Source organism: Berghia stephanieae, chromosome 5 (assembly GCF_034508935.2).
Source record: "Berghia stephanieae isolate SIO BIC M18660-M18661 chromosome 5, UCSD_Bste_1.3, whole genome shotgun sequence".
In the NCBI taxonomy this organism is placed as follows: domain Eukaryota; kingdom Metazoa; phylum Mollusca; class Gastropoda; order Nudibranchia; family Aeolidiidae; genus Berghia; species Berghia stephanieae.
Genome location: NC_088364.1, coordinates 55,064,714 through 55,079,829, shown reverse-complemented (window position 1 = coordinate 55,079,829; position 15,116 = coordinate 55,064,714). Strand labels below are relative to the sequence as shown.

At 33.7% G+C, this 15,116-nt stretch overlaps 2 protein-coding genes across 2 annotated transcripts; one reads left to right on the top strand and one right to left on the bottom strand.

The window, feature by feature from the left end:
- Positions 1–2,531: 2,531 nt before the first annotated feature.
- LOC144973236 (uncharacterized) lies at positions 2,532–6,041 on the top strand. Its single transcript, XM_078915412.1, has one exon. The coding sequence runs from the start codon at positions 2,568–2,570 to the stop codon at positions 3,702–3,704; it is 1,137 nt and encodes a 378-aa protein (XP_078771538.1). The 5' UTR covers positions 2,532–2,567; the 3' UTR covers positions 3,705–6,041.
- A 2,006-nt stretch (positions 6,042–8,047) lies between these two features.
- On the bottom strand, positions 8,048–14,892 carry LOC144973238 (prefoldin subunit 1-like). The gene is made up of 4 exons (XM_078915415.1): positions 14,787–14,892; positions 12,807–12,973; positions 10,324–10,408; positions 8,048–8,286 (listed from the first exon to the last, which is right to left on the bottom strand). Exons 1-4 carry the CDS (start codon positions 14,826–14,828, stop codon positions 8,200–8,202), a joined length of 381 nt encoding a protein of 126 aa, XP_078771541.1. The 5' UTR covers positions 14,829–14,892; the 3' UTR covers positions 8,048–8,199.
- Positions 14,893–15,116: the final 224 nt, after the last annotated feature.

The window sequence follows — 15,116 nt, the reverse complement described above, 5'->3', positions numbered from 1 at the left end:
ATAATCGGCTCATCATCTAGCATTTTTAGTGATTCATTAGCGATTATTATTTTCATAATATATACTTTTATTATTTTTTACATTTCTTTAGTATATAAAAAGGTAGGGTGTGAGATGAGTGATCAAATGGATGGTTTAATATAATCGTATTATACACAGTGAATTATGTTGTGATTACGATCACTGAACTCCCCACAAGCTTCTTACTTTTCACGAGATGCATGTGCACAACTCACTAACATTGCCACCCTGGGTTCAAAATGACACAGCAAATTGTAGGCCGACACTGTGTACACACCTGACATAAACAATTGTTACATTTTAATAATTGAAAGCCAGAGGCGTAGCTGCCTGTTGTGATTTCTACATTCATTTTTTTTTAATGATCATAATATGGATGAAACATGCAGATTTGTCACAATGAGAAAAATTTTCAAGTATTTCTCCATTGAGGCGAAGCTCGGAATTCTTTTTGTCATGACATGCGGCGATTAGCAATACGATTATAATATTGCCCACAACCAAGAACTAGAGTGGAGAGGACAAATCAATAATTGTCATTTTGATTATGTACCTCTTGTATTTGAAAACTGAGGCTCCTAGTGAAAGGTTATACTGTACAAACATTATGTACATGGAATCTGGTGTTAAAGAAGTTTAGATTCAGTGACATTTCATATTATCAACCCCCCCCCCCCCCCCCCCCCACCCCAGTACAATTCAAGAGTGGCATCTTCAAGAGCCCACTGACCAGCGGTTTCTCTCATCCGCCTTGTCGACCTTAATAAGTTGCCAAAGTTGTAGGGGATTATGTCTTGTGAAAGGCAGTGTTCTTACTGCCATCGAATGCGGACTATAATATTCTGGACTCCGTTGTTTTTTTTTTTTACACCATGTTTTTGTCAAAGAGGGTATAAGACCCAACACTGTCTTTGTACTATTTTTTGTAAAATTATATATATTGCTAAGCTACGCCACAGAATGCAAGTTTGTTGTGAATATTTTTCCTATGAAAAAGAGAATCAACACACTATTATTGTAAGCATTTTAAAGTTTGAGTCATATTTTATTTCGAACGATGAAAAGTTGGAAAACTGTTTGGTCTCTCACTATCGGTATTCTAAATTCGTTATGTCACTTAAAATAATATAAGCCTGTATGCAAATAAATAAAATAATTTAAAAAAAATAATAATAATAGATCTTTATTGTCCATAAATATGGCAATTTGTCATTTAGTTACACTTGTTATAACGTTAAATGATAACTGTAACATGGAACAATATTGCAGTCCGTGGGCATTATTATCCATCTTTTTTCAATATCAGGCATTATTCGTAACTTTGAAAATCAATATTTACATTGAGATTTTATTAATTGCGTTATACTATGTTAAACTCATCTTCGCTACTAACTATTTAATGTTATTTTAGATAGTTGCTTTCAGAAGATCACTCAATGCAGTCGTCTCCGAATGTATAAACTAGATACGAAACTGTTCTTTGTATAATTCCTCACCCACTCCCATCATCTCATTCATCGTGGGTTTCTCGCCTGAGTTGAAATGAACTCGAAGTTTTTGTCTGTTTTTTGGTCTTCTCTTAGTATCTAGTCGGGCAATTAAAAGATCCACCTATTAACAGTAAATAACTAATGGATTTGGCAAAGCGAAATTCAATTGCCTATTGTGGGTCATTGATAAACTTTGGGATGATCATATTCAATTTAATTTATGAATTTACTAATACTAATGTATATCAATTTTAGTATTACATATTGATTAGAATGCATTACGTTAAGATTTGTACCATTTAAACTCTCTCTTTAATATTTCTCGATTCTTTAGTGTTTCATATCATTTATTTGGAAATGTTTTCTTTGTTTTTTGTATGATTGTTGTATATTTATTTTGGTGCTTTTTTGTTTATGTTTTGACTATTAATTTGATAGTTTCTTTTATTTCTTTAATTCTTAAAGTATTACGACTGAAATTATTCTATTGAACGAATAATTGGCAAACAATCATTTCATATGATATTCCGTTATAAGCACATCATTTCATACGAAAAGCCCTAATTAAATATGAAAAACAACTACAATTGTTTTCCTCAAAATATTCAATTAGTATAGGAATTTTATACTTTCTGGAGAAAATGAAATGAATTCTAAATTATGGCGAATAACAAGGTTTGCATAATCATACATAGTATGTCCTGAATGCATATTCTACGAATAATATAGTTCGACATATAGAGGGGAAACTTGTCAAATGTATGGATGCGAGCGTTTATAGCATAAAGGTCATAATTGTAAGTTCATAACATTGCTATAAGATAAATTGATAAACTTATTTTTTGATTAATCTTGCTAATTTATAATTTGGTATTGATTCAGCATAGATGCCATTTCTGGGCCAAGTATTTTTTTCTTTTGTTTTTTGTTTTTTTAACAGCACGCTCTGTCACCAAGCCATATTCTTAAATAACCCAACACAACCAATATAATTTTACGTGTATTATAAATCTTTTCCTTCCTTTTATTTATATATTTCAGGTAGAATTTGTATAAATGATGACATACTCAAACGAAGATGGCAAACCAATACTTATGCGTGTTGTTTCAACACCAATGCAATTCGAACCCCCTCGAGAAAATAAACTGCAATCTCCTAGTCACGTTTTAAGTGAAGAAACTGTTGGTTTGCCCCAATTGCCCGATCTTTGTGCAATAGATATGACAAGCTTCAACAGAATACAAGCCAGAGAAACAGAAAGACAGATTTTTTCTGAGAAGGCATTACTTGACAATTTTGAAAGACTATCAATGGACAAGTCATCAATGAGTAAAGAGTCTACTGGATTGTGTTTTTCGTGTGAAATATCAAGAACAGCAAGTAACTCGACGGCTGGGACTTTACAGGAAACGGCAAGAGATTTGCTTTTGTTTGTTGGCGATGGCGACGGTGACACGCCTCTTCATCTTTGCATTATGCAAGGAGACGAGGCGAGGTCGTCATATATTATAAATCGTGCACCAGATTTCACGTATCTAAGCATCCAAAACAATTTTTTGCAGACGCCTGCACATCTCGCCTCACTCACGAATGCCAGCAAAATTATTCGAAAACTCATTTGCGCAGGGGCAGATATTCACTATCAAGACAAAGATGGAAACACGCCACTTCATCTAGCTTGCAAACACGGTCATTTAGAAATAGTAAAACAACTCCTAAGGCCAGTATCCTATGAAGAAACTCTGGGAAATAAATATCCACTTCCTTTCTTGGCAATTCCACAAAATATGGATGTAAAAAACTACGAGGGACAGACGTGTCTTCACCTTGCAGTTTTACATCAAAACGTGGACATAATGCGTTTGCTTATGGAGGCAGGTGCGGATCCAAATATTGGCGACAGCAAGAGTGGAAGGACTCCTCTTCATTTTGCAGCGGAGCAAGGAATGTTGGATTGTGTGATATTATTAACTCACTACAGAGCAACTGAAATTGATGCTATGAGCTACGCGAAGCATACACCAGCTTTGCTCGCATTCTCCCGAGGACACGTGAAAGTGGTAGAATTATTGGCTCATTATGGTGCTTCTTATGGATTTTATTATCAAAATGAACAAAATGAATGTGATGGGTCATCTTCTGAGATGGACAGCGACATGGATGATTATTTACGTTTAAATTGGGAATATTAATATGATATACCGGAGACGGAATGCTGATTGAAATTAATAAGTAAGATCTTTTCAACAAATATTTCTGGACACAGGAATTGACGGTAACTATTTTGATTTTCTAATTAACTAATTTATATACTATATTTATCTTTTGTTGTGAATTGGACTTAACATTATTTATACGGGTAAGAGTAAGAATAATAATGTCTCTCTCTCTCGTTTATGAAATGAACGCGCGCGCGCGCGCGTGTGTGTGTGTGTATATTTATTTGTTTTGTGAGCGTGTGTTTCGCTTCTTATGTGCGTCTGTGTGATCATAACAATATAAGCACACCTACCAAAAAGTAATCATGTTTATCTTCAAGCTATAATGTGAAGAATATTCATTATTATTATGATACCTTTAATCATATTATTTATAAAATGACCTTTCAACAACAACAAATCTACACCCATTTTTTGTTGTTATGAATTTAACTGCGATGATGACTTAGAACCAAATTAATATTAATAAAATAAATATTATATTGATATCAATTAACTTATTTATTATCGTACTTATCAGTTTTTATTTTAATTCTCACTGATTACATTCATTGGATGAGTTGGTTAATCTATTCTTGTGTGTGAATAATGCAATGATCGACAAAACCATCAATAAATTTCTAAGTGGCTGGCCCATGATCATACTACGGGAAGATATCTAGTAAGGTTATAATTATAAATGCATTTTATAAGAAAGTATAAGCACAATGTATAGTGCAATTAAACGTTCTTGTTACTAGTCATAAATTAGCTACATATATGCATATATGTTTATTTATTTAAAAATTGCTTTTCTTTTTTAGTATGATACAAGTTACAACATTGTATGTTATAAAAAAACATCATCATCATCATCTTTATTATTGGTAGTAGTAGTACTATCACTATTACCACCATGATTATCATAACTATCATCATCATCATTATCAATATTATCACCATTATTTAACAAATCTGGATAGTATGAAGCACCTTTTGACGCAATATTTGTTGCTATGAAGAATTTTTTTTATTTTTCGTTTTGTTTAACTTCCTAGAAGATCTACTATTTTATCAATTTGAAAGTTTGCCTTTTGTTGAGAAAAGCGATGCAAAATTATTATATAATTATAAAATATCATTGACCAATATACATTCATTGATTTCTATTTATTTTCATATTATAAACGGTTGGAAATCTTATCGTTCTCTCATTCTACACAAATTCCCATTGAAATTGTTGATCTATTTTCGTGCACAATTCGAAAACATATCTAGTGTTTTAAATATCAACACAAAGTCAGTTTGTCAAAAACGTTGTAAGCAATGTTCAGAAAATATCAACAAAATCGAAGTCTGGTGACAATAAAAAATTGCAATATGTTCAATAGTATTAAGGTTAAAATACAAATATGTACTTACATTCCTAGACGGAATTTCAACCATCTATGTAGAAAATGTGGAGTCAGTAAAAATGAAATATTAAATGTCTATAGAATTAACGTTTTTTAATGTCAACATGCACCGTTTTATTTTTGGACTTGTAGACTATTTTTTACAAAACTAAGTTGTAAAATAATGCCTCGTTTTACTCTATAAAGTTTTTGCAAGTGTGTAAATAATATATTTCAGTATCAATATGTTTCAGCAGTGTTTACCTTTACTGAGACGCTTCTGTGTTTTATTTTGATTTACCTCAACAAGTATAATATTAAATGCTCATATTATTTGACAATCAATGCAAATATAAATGTGATGCCGATTTTTTTTTAATGACAAATGTTTCACATTTTGGGTTTGTTTTGTTTCATTATCATACCCTTGACATTGGATGTCTTTTTTTTAAAAAATTGTTTGTTTCAATATTCCTATAACGAATGACGATTTCTCAAAGAAAAGCTGATGTGATAATGCCACATAATCAAATTAAGTTGTCTTTCATAGACATGTTCTCATGCCACTATCGGTGAATTTTCTATTTGAATGACTGTAAACGTATTACCAGAGACCTTTCCTTTTCAATATGACTTGAGGTATCGTCTTCGGCTTTAAAGACAATATATCAATCAACATTTGCTGACAATTCACCCTCCAATGTAATGCTATGGTGTAATATTTCGACCATAATTCAGTGTTCATAAAAAGATACTAGGATACGCTCTATAAATGTTTATACTTTGTTATTATCAGTTGACTGACAGCTAAGTCATATCAGTATAAAATTTGTGATTTTATTTATTTAATTGTTATCACTACAGTGTGTTTCATTGTTCCTTTCTACCTCATTTTTCTTTCCACTATTGAAAACAAATAAATTATATTTCAAAATTATCTGACCTTTGTGTTTATCATTTATAATTTACAAATTATCGTCCTTTAGCAAAAAGGTGACTCCAAGTGAGAAAACCAATCATTTCAATAATAAGGTTTACACAAAAATGAGTTACATGTTGATAATCAACAAATTATTATTGGCAAATTAGTTTAATTCCATTTTCAAAAAATGTTTTGATTGGCTTATTAAAAGCGCCTCTGACAGGTATATTATGGCCTTTAAATCTACGAAGAATAAAAAAGTTGATATTTGTAATCAAATATAAACTTGGCTTTAATCAAAATTTGAGGCGGCTAAGACAACAACCTGCTAAATATGTACTCAACTCTTCTGCTGAATGATTTTCAATATGTACTTCACTTGTTCATCTCAGCAAACCATTTGGAACAAAATTTTCACTTCACACTGTAGAAGTTTGATGTTTATGTAACTCACACTCATACAATATTTATTACTGCAAATAGTCAAGTGGGCAAATAAAAAGAACTTGAAAACACAATGATAGCACCATTATATTGAGATCATTGTCACCCATCCAGTCACAAACCAAGCTCATTTTCACTCAACTTTTTGTTACAAGACGAGATATGCTACTGATTTGGCGATTGGTGGTAATTAGACTTTTTGTTGCCAGATAAGACATTGTAATGTAATGACTTCGCTATTGGCAAAGATGAAACGTTAAAAACCATTGCCACTGTTTTCCATTCAAGCGATGTGGAGCATACATGCAAACTCAGATTCCACATCAGGGACCACTTACTCCCACACGAGCCATATCCCAAGTACATGTTCCAATTCAAAGATGTTGCCTGGGAGATAGAGAAACACAACAGTCTTCTATGAAGTTGGCAGGAACAACTTGGGATGCTGACCATTTGCTCTTACGGACATCAACCCTTTCAGTGTGCTATTCCATTGCAGAGTTTTGCACTCCTATAACATGTCGAAGCAGAAACTTAGGGAAGGTCGACACCAAACTCCTTAAATCTATGTACAAAGTGTCAAGAATGCTGACAACACCCAAGGAATGAGGCAGTAATCCAGCCCCACAATGTTCAGAGTAAGACCATTACCCGTTGTTGGCCTAACAAAATTGAAAGGTAACCCTCGCAACACATAATGGACGGTGCTCCTGTTACAAGCCATGTGAAGTCTTGGCAAACCCTTGTACTTAGCTGTCCTGACTACGGAAGAGGACCCACAAAGAGGTGGAAGTCACTTGGTCACTTGGAAAAATTTAGTCCATTCATGGGCCAGGGTATTGTATTCTAGAAGCTGGGACAGAAATTACCAGGTTTCTAAACCAGCAAGAGGAGACATTGGGCGGCAGCCAACAGCATGAGGTAAAGAATCTGTCTCATCACAGCAACTCTTCAAAAGTGGGGCCCGACTGAGCCTGACTGCCTCACCCAGGTGTTCTTGTAGTGGAGACCGTAGAGCATCTGGTTGAGCATTGCATACTAACGCAGCTACTGGCAATGTTCTCAACTGTACAGGAGTGCAGCATAGAATTCACTGCCTGGATAGATCTTCAAATAACAATGTTGGGTGAAACTATTGGAAGCTGCTGCTCGGTCAATAATATGATTCTTTGTTACAAAACGAGACATGGTATTGATTTGCCCATGGGCGTGACATAGGTGTTTACAATGAGGTTTTCCCATAATACAGATGAATAATTCTTCCCAACAAATCACCGTTCTTACAACTCTATTTATAATTGAGTTGCGAGCATTCAAAAGAAGTTCAACAACACTTGCAATGCTTTAAGGTAATGCTAAACATAATGTAGATAGAAATCCTCCTCGTCATGGAGGAGGATCGTGGTCTATCCAAGGCACCCACTAACTTAATTGCCAGTTTGTGCACTATTAGGTACTCAGCTTATTAGAATGAGTACAATTTTGTCTTCTTAGCCATTTTTATTTTAAAATTTTTAAAATATTTCTTATGAAAGGCTAAAATAGGTATTAAAATAGGTATAAAAACAAACGCTTAATTCTTCTTTTTATGATCATTATTTATTTTTAAAAAGATGAAAAAACATACTTAAGCAATAAATTTCACTCGTCCGCATTCAGAGATAATGTAATCACAATCATGCCAATCAATGCAATTAAATAAAAACTATATATTTTATTAGAATCTTTATCAGCGAGAATGTTGCTTGGTCATCACCAGTTCCCGTACATTATTCTTGCACTCTTCTATGTTTCTCTCTAAATATTCTTTTGATGACTGAAACAAAACCAAAAAAAAATGTTATTAATGATTCTTGCATAATGTACAGTATATAAAATGATAACACAATGCATAAAAGTGATTATTTCAATACTTAGGATAAGGGCCCTGAAACACTTTGAGGTCATATCAAAGCCAGAATGACATCAACGCATACTCTCATACTCAAATGTCTCACAACTTCAATCCAGTTTTTTCAAAATGAACAAGACACTGAAAATGGAGTTTTGTCCTAATTATGAATTTAGATTGAAATGCATAGGCTATTAATGTGGAAAAGGAATGTGGATTCTTAAATCAAACATACAAAAAAAAAAAAAACCAACTCAAATTTTAGCATCTCACCTTCCCTGCAAGTGTCATACCACTAGATCACATATGTTTGTAGGTTTGACTTTGCTTTAAAGAACAAAATAATGAACAGGGAATATAACTATAACACAATTCTTGAATAGAATGAAGCATGACTCAGTGCAAAACATCCCAGAAAACTTCAAAAAGGGGATCTGTTATTGCAGGACACAAAGCACCATCTTATCAGGCTGCAGTGTCAACAGCAGCAGCAAATGATTGTGGGTTTGGATTCATACCTTATCCTTCCTACTATTTTCCCTCTTCAGACTGTTTTATGTTCCTTACAACCTCAAATAGAAGTATTTTGAAGAAGAAATTGGTTTTAAGAGCATCAGAAGACTAGTTTGATTCCAAACCCAACAACTTCTACTTTAATGGTAGCTGGAGACCATGTAGAAAAGTAAAAGTAAGTGTGCAAAATTACATGAGAATTGGAACCTTCCTTCATAATCAGGGCAATTCATATTTGACTAATATTCAAACTGTCCCCGCGGAATTATGCCATATTTGGGGCAAAATTATGCCAATATTATGCCAAAAAAAAGGAAAATTATGCCATAATTTATACCATAAATTCGACATTATGCCATAAATTATGCCAAAAATCCGAGATTTGTGCATGTTCTTGCGTGCTTTTGCAACCCCAAAAATCTAATTTTCACAATAAATATGAATACTGATAGGTTTAAAAGCTACATCTTCATTAAAAACGACTAAAAAGCAGAAATATATACCAGACTATTGCTTGTATTTTTTAGGGTCTTACTGCGCTTGCAACACATTAAGGTCATATCAGCGCCAGTAAAGAGGGAGAAAATGGGATAGTAAAAAGTTCTAGAATTACAATTAATAAAGCACCCAAGAAAAAGTAAGATATAGGGGAACTAGGAACAAATCGGGATCAGATGTAGATTCCAAGAGCATACCACCAATGTACTTAGTTTGAGATCATCTATAAGTATTATCCGGACACAAGCACAAAATCCAACAAAGAGGAATACACTCAAATGCTTACATTATACATTGAAAATAACAAATATAATAATACATAACAGAGAGATGATTTACGAGGAAAAAAATACAAGGCCAACATTTTCTGTAGAGAAAAAAAAAAGAGGCAATTTTTTATTTTTTTTAATTTTAAGCTTTTTGCTGACGGATGCGGAAGGCCACAGGATGCGGCCGCATCGGCATCCGATGCGGCCGCATTTTCCTGGAGGGACAGTTCAAAATATAATCAATAGGGCCTAATTTTTTGTTATTAGCATAAACACAATTAACATCCCAATATATCAATGAAGTAAATAAAAATTTACTTCATCATTTTAAGTCAGACTAATTAACCTTTTACTGGCAGTGTCGCACTTAAAAATTTTTTTTTTTTTTTAAAGCAAAGGTACTTTTTTTTATCCCCAAGAAATTATTTAGTTTCATCTTCAAATTTCATTCAATTTGATGAATAACTATTTTTAAGCAAAACTTTAAAATAAAATAATTTCCTCCTCATAGTCAAGCTGGTAAGATGGTCTTATCAGATAATGATGATAGGGCGTTCAACTTCTTCATGAATATAACAGGAAATCTGATAGAAGTGAATCAAAATGTAACTACTATTATCAGGTCACTAAAAAATTAAAGCAAAGTGACCGATCTCCTCAACTTCTGTATAAAATCACTTACTTCCAAGCCTTTAATTTTATCTGCAAAGCTCTGCTGCTTTTTCTTGAGATCTACTTTGATATCACCATGACTTTGTAAGAGAAACCTATGAAAATAGATTTTAAAAAAAATCAAAATCAACACATAAACATATATGGCCAAGCTATAAAACAAAACAAAGAGGGGAAATGCATTGAGAAAGGTTGTAAGCAGTGAAATAATGTTATGCATGTAGGACAGTAGTCTTTGATATGGGGTGACAGATTCTGAGCACTACATACACAAACCCAGACAACAATAATTCCATTTTGATTGGTTCGAGGGACACAGCCAGTTGATTAGTCACATATATGAACTGCCTGATGGAAGCAACCTTTCCTAGTTTAAAAAAAAAAAGAGATTAAACAAAATTATCAATTTGTTGCTCCAATGATAGCCCAGAATCTATGAATGTGCTTAAGATTTTATCTTTTCCACTGTCTGGATACGGGCCTGTAAATTATCTTTTCCAAAATTGTCGAAGATTTTTTTTAAAAACTATCGATTACACCAAGAAGCGTTAAAAATATAAATTATGAATGCCCTTCCATGTTACATGGTGAAATACCATCGCCTAGACCTTCCATGAAGTGAAGGATTATAGATAATCCATCAGATAAACATCTACTGTCAACAGGAAACACCCATGTTACATGTTGTCCAATTGAGCAAATTGGATTTTAATGCCTCGCACTTGGGGTTTGAACCCGGGACCTTCCGGACCATAGTGCAATGCTTTAACCATCACACCCCTCCCCCCCTTCCACATTAATAATAGTATAGTTGAAATGTCAACTACCCTATTACTAAGACATCTCAACCATAAATAGTCTAATAAAAAATTGGATGGACAGCTGGTAATAATATAAATGCTCAAGTTTTTAAATCAATTGTTCACTTTTACTTGTAAAATTTTTTATTGGACACTGTTACAAAGAAATATAGCAGTAGTACTCTTTAAGTCATGTGTGAAGACATACGTTGATAGGAAACGTTGCGCATGTGTGTTGGACAACTGTCATGAAAGGAAGCGCCAACACGAGCGCAATGAATTAAGAGTGAGAAGCAGTCATCGATAGTAACCACGAAAAGGGGAATTCCCATGTTCAGCTCAATCATGCAGAAGTAAAAGAGAGCTAAAGACAGTTTGGATAATCAACCACCGTTTTGCGTTTAAAATTTATCTTATCTACAATGTTTCCCAAGAAGACGATGGAGGTGGATTGGACACACCCTTAGAAAGAATGACTCCACTATAACAAAGAAAGTATTGGACTGGAACCCTCAGGGCAGAAGATCAAGGGGAAGGCCACAGGAACACGGAGAAGAATTAAAGAAGCTGATATACAGAGAAGTGATATGACAGGGAACGAGATAAAAAAGTTAGCTCAAGATAGAAAGGGATGGAAACTGTTGGTCTGTGGCTTATTATACCCTGACCAACGGTGAAAAAGAAAATGATGATGATGATGATGATGATGATGTTTCCTGTGGTAGAAGGTTATTGGATTGTCGAATTTCAGGCATATGTCTGAGAATTTACAGACCTGTGGATAGAAGCATCCCCAGCATCAAAGCTAATTCTCTTTCCCATTTCTTGTTTCATACTCTTTATCTAATAAGGGGATGTTCAAGTCCTATCCACCCCCAATCTTTCCCTCCATAAATTCAGATCACTAAGACGCCACTTTCTTGTTTTTGATCACCACCTTTTTGGCAGAGACCCTAGTATCGCCGTTTACCTAGATGGCTTTGAAGAATTTTCTAGAAAAATAAAACTTAACTTTTCATCTCTTTGTATTACATGCAATAGGTCTTTCAAGGCCTGAGATTGTTAAGGGGAAACAATTTTTTTTAAAATTTTATTTTTAAAAAATACAAACCTAACTAATGAAAGATCAAACACAGTCAATGAACAATTATAATTGATATGGTATGATACAATTATTTTAGGTTGAAAATTTTTTTAGACCTATGCTCTAATCAGTAATATACAATTTAATGACCAATACATCATAATCATAAAAATGTGAGTAATACTGCTCTTAAGGAGGAGTCAAGCACAAATTGATTACCAATAGAGCCCTATCAAATGTTTTTAGACTATCTATGACTTTTTAAAAACTTGCTTGATTTTTTTCCATCCGGTAAAATACCCATTAAGCGTTCTTTGTTTTGCAGTAATAAGCATAAATTATTATAATTTTTATCACTATTATAATGAGTATTATTATTATTACTGATTTTATTATTATTATTATTATTATTATTATTATTATTATTTACATTTATCAAAATATGATGTGATCAGTATTATCGATCGATTGCCAATATTCATGAAACATTCCTCTTCTAAAAATATTTTCCTTGATAATAAATACACCTTCATTTCAACTTTTTCAAATGGTATTGCCTGCAAAATACAGCATGGAAATTATATTTCACTGTTGAAAGTTTATACTTACATTCTCCCAACTGATTTGTACATTTTAGTGTCTTCAGGAAAACTCAAAACTTCTTTCTCAACTAGCTGTGAATGCTGAATCTTCCTTTGTAATGTTTCTATTTGAGCATTTGAGATGCGTATCTGACTTTCAGCTTGAGCTTTCTTCATTGACAACTCTTGAAATGCCTGGAACGAGAAAGAGACATACAAGAGTCTGAGCCAGAAATAGGTTTTTCATCATAGTTATGCACATTCATTTTAAAATCTTACCCTCTTTGCCAAAACACAATCTACTTCGTGAAATGAAAACTTACTATCTCTCAAGAGATTGAAAGAACAATATTCAATACGGAGTGTTATTCGACACCCGAAACTCGAGTGTATCTCGTCACCGGGTTATTCGACACCTGAGTCGTGCATGGGCATGTTGAGAATTAGCAACCCTCAACAACTTACGTCGTGTGAATTTATCAGCATGGTGGAAGAAGGGCTAAATGGTTGTATGAAGGCAGGGACTAATTAAAATGCTAAGGGATTAAATGATCCAAACAATGAACAATTCGAATATAAACCCTTCGTCCGCATAGAAATTGTCTAAACGTATAAACAGAATATCGTTTGACCTCCTTGTTGGATGGAATCTGAATGACACGAAAGCCTAGTATGCTGAAGGAGCATAGTGGTTGAGCTGCTTGACTCTTAATTGGAAGTTCTTGGGTTCAAAGCCCAACAGGGACCTTTTTTTCTATACTATTTTTTTCCCTTCTATTTTATTATTTTTTTATTTCTTTTATATTTTAAAGCTTATTTATTGATTTGATTATATATTATTCTTCTTTTTATTATTATCATTCTATCATTTTCTTCATTTTTTTCTATTATTATTATTATTATTATTATTATTATTATTACTATTATTACTATTATCTGCCAAATAAACAATATTGTTGTTACAATAGTAAACTTATGAAAGTCATTACAATCATGGGGAAAATTTCTGAGCTACACCTAGCACGACCTAGCAAGTAACACTAATACCTGCCTATTTTAGGTCTCATAATAAAATATGAGTTCATTTTTGCAATGAAAAAACATATCATATATTTTAAATCCAAAGCAAAATATTGCCCCTTACAACAATGTTTTTAAAAATTCCACAGAGAGAGAGAGAGAGAGAGAGAGAGAGAGAGAGAGAGAGAGAGAGAGAGAGAGAGAGAGAGAGAGAGTTCGTGTATTCGGAGAAAAACCGAGAGTGGGAGAATTTGCGAAGTTATTTTTTTTTAATAGACACAATTAATAGAAAAAAAAAAAAAACAAAAAAACAAACAACAAACTAAAATTAAGACTCAATTTTTCAGTGTGCCGAATTATCTGGTGATAATAGACACCCAAGTTTCGGGTGTCAAATTATCTCATTATCTGGTGACAAAATACACCCGAGTTTCGGGTGTCGAATTATCTGGTGACAAAATACACCCGAATTTCGGGTGTCGAATTACGCTCCCTATTCAATATCAATTTTGTGAAAAATTTTAAGATAAACCAGATGACAAGCCACCATTCACCATGAAATGAGAGAGAGAGAGAGAGAGAGAGAGAGAGAGAGAGAGAGAGAGAGAGAGAGAGAGAGAGAGAGAGAGAGAGAGAGAGAGAGAGAGAGAGAGAGAGAGAGAGAGAGAGAGAGAGGAGAGAGAGAGAGAGAGGGAGAGAGAGAGAGAGAGAGAGAGAGAGAGAGAGAGAGAGGGGAGAGAGTGTCTGCCAATAATCAATTTTCTTATCCTCAGACATGTCTGAGAATAATCACAACGTCGTAATGACAATGAAATACGAGACTCTGTTGTTTCAATTTCAGTCTCTCAATGCAGTGAGATGGGTGACATGAGAGTAAGAATGGTGATATTTCGTATTTAACAGCAAACTTACGTTCATATGGAACTCAAAATAAGTGAAAGGAAATCCGAAAAGATCTGAAACTATCATATTGGAGATAAAAACTTACATTAGCAAGTTCTGGATCGGTTATTTGACCGGTGGTTGCCATATTTGGTTGCTTCGTTTCGGCTTGCTTGAGGAGAAAGGAATGAATTTTAACATAATTATTGAAGAGCGCATGGAAAGGCGTGAGTAAAATTATTTTTTAAATAAGCCACATTGCAATTCTACTACTACTACTACAACTACAACTAATACTATTGCTACACTTCTTTAATCTCTTTCTCCCAATCATTTCTAGAAATTTTCCGTCTTTCTACACAATGCCCAACCTGAGCAACATTCCTATCACACCCCGAGAACTCTCCAGTCACATAGACGCCGCGCTATTGTTCCA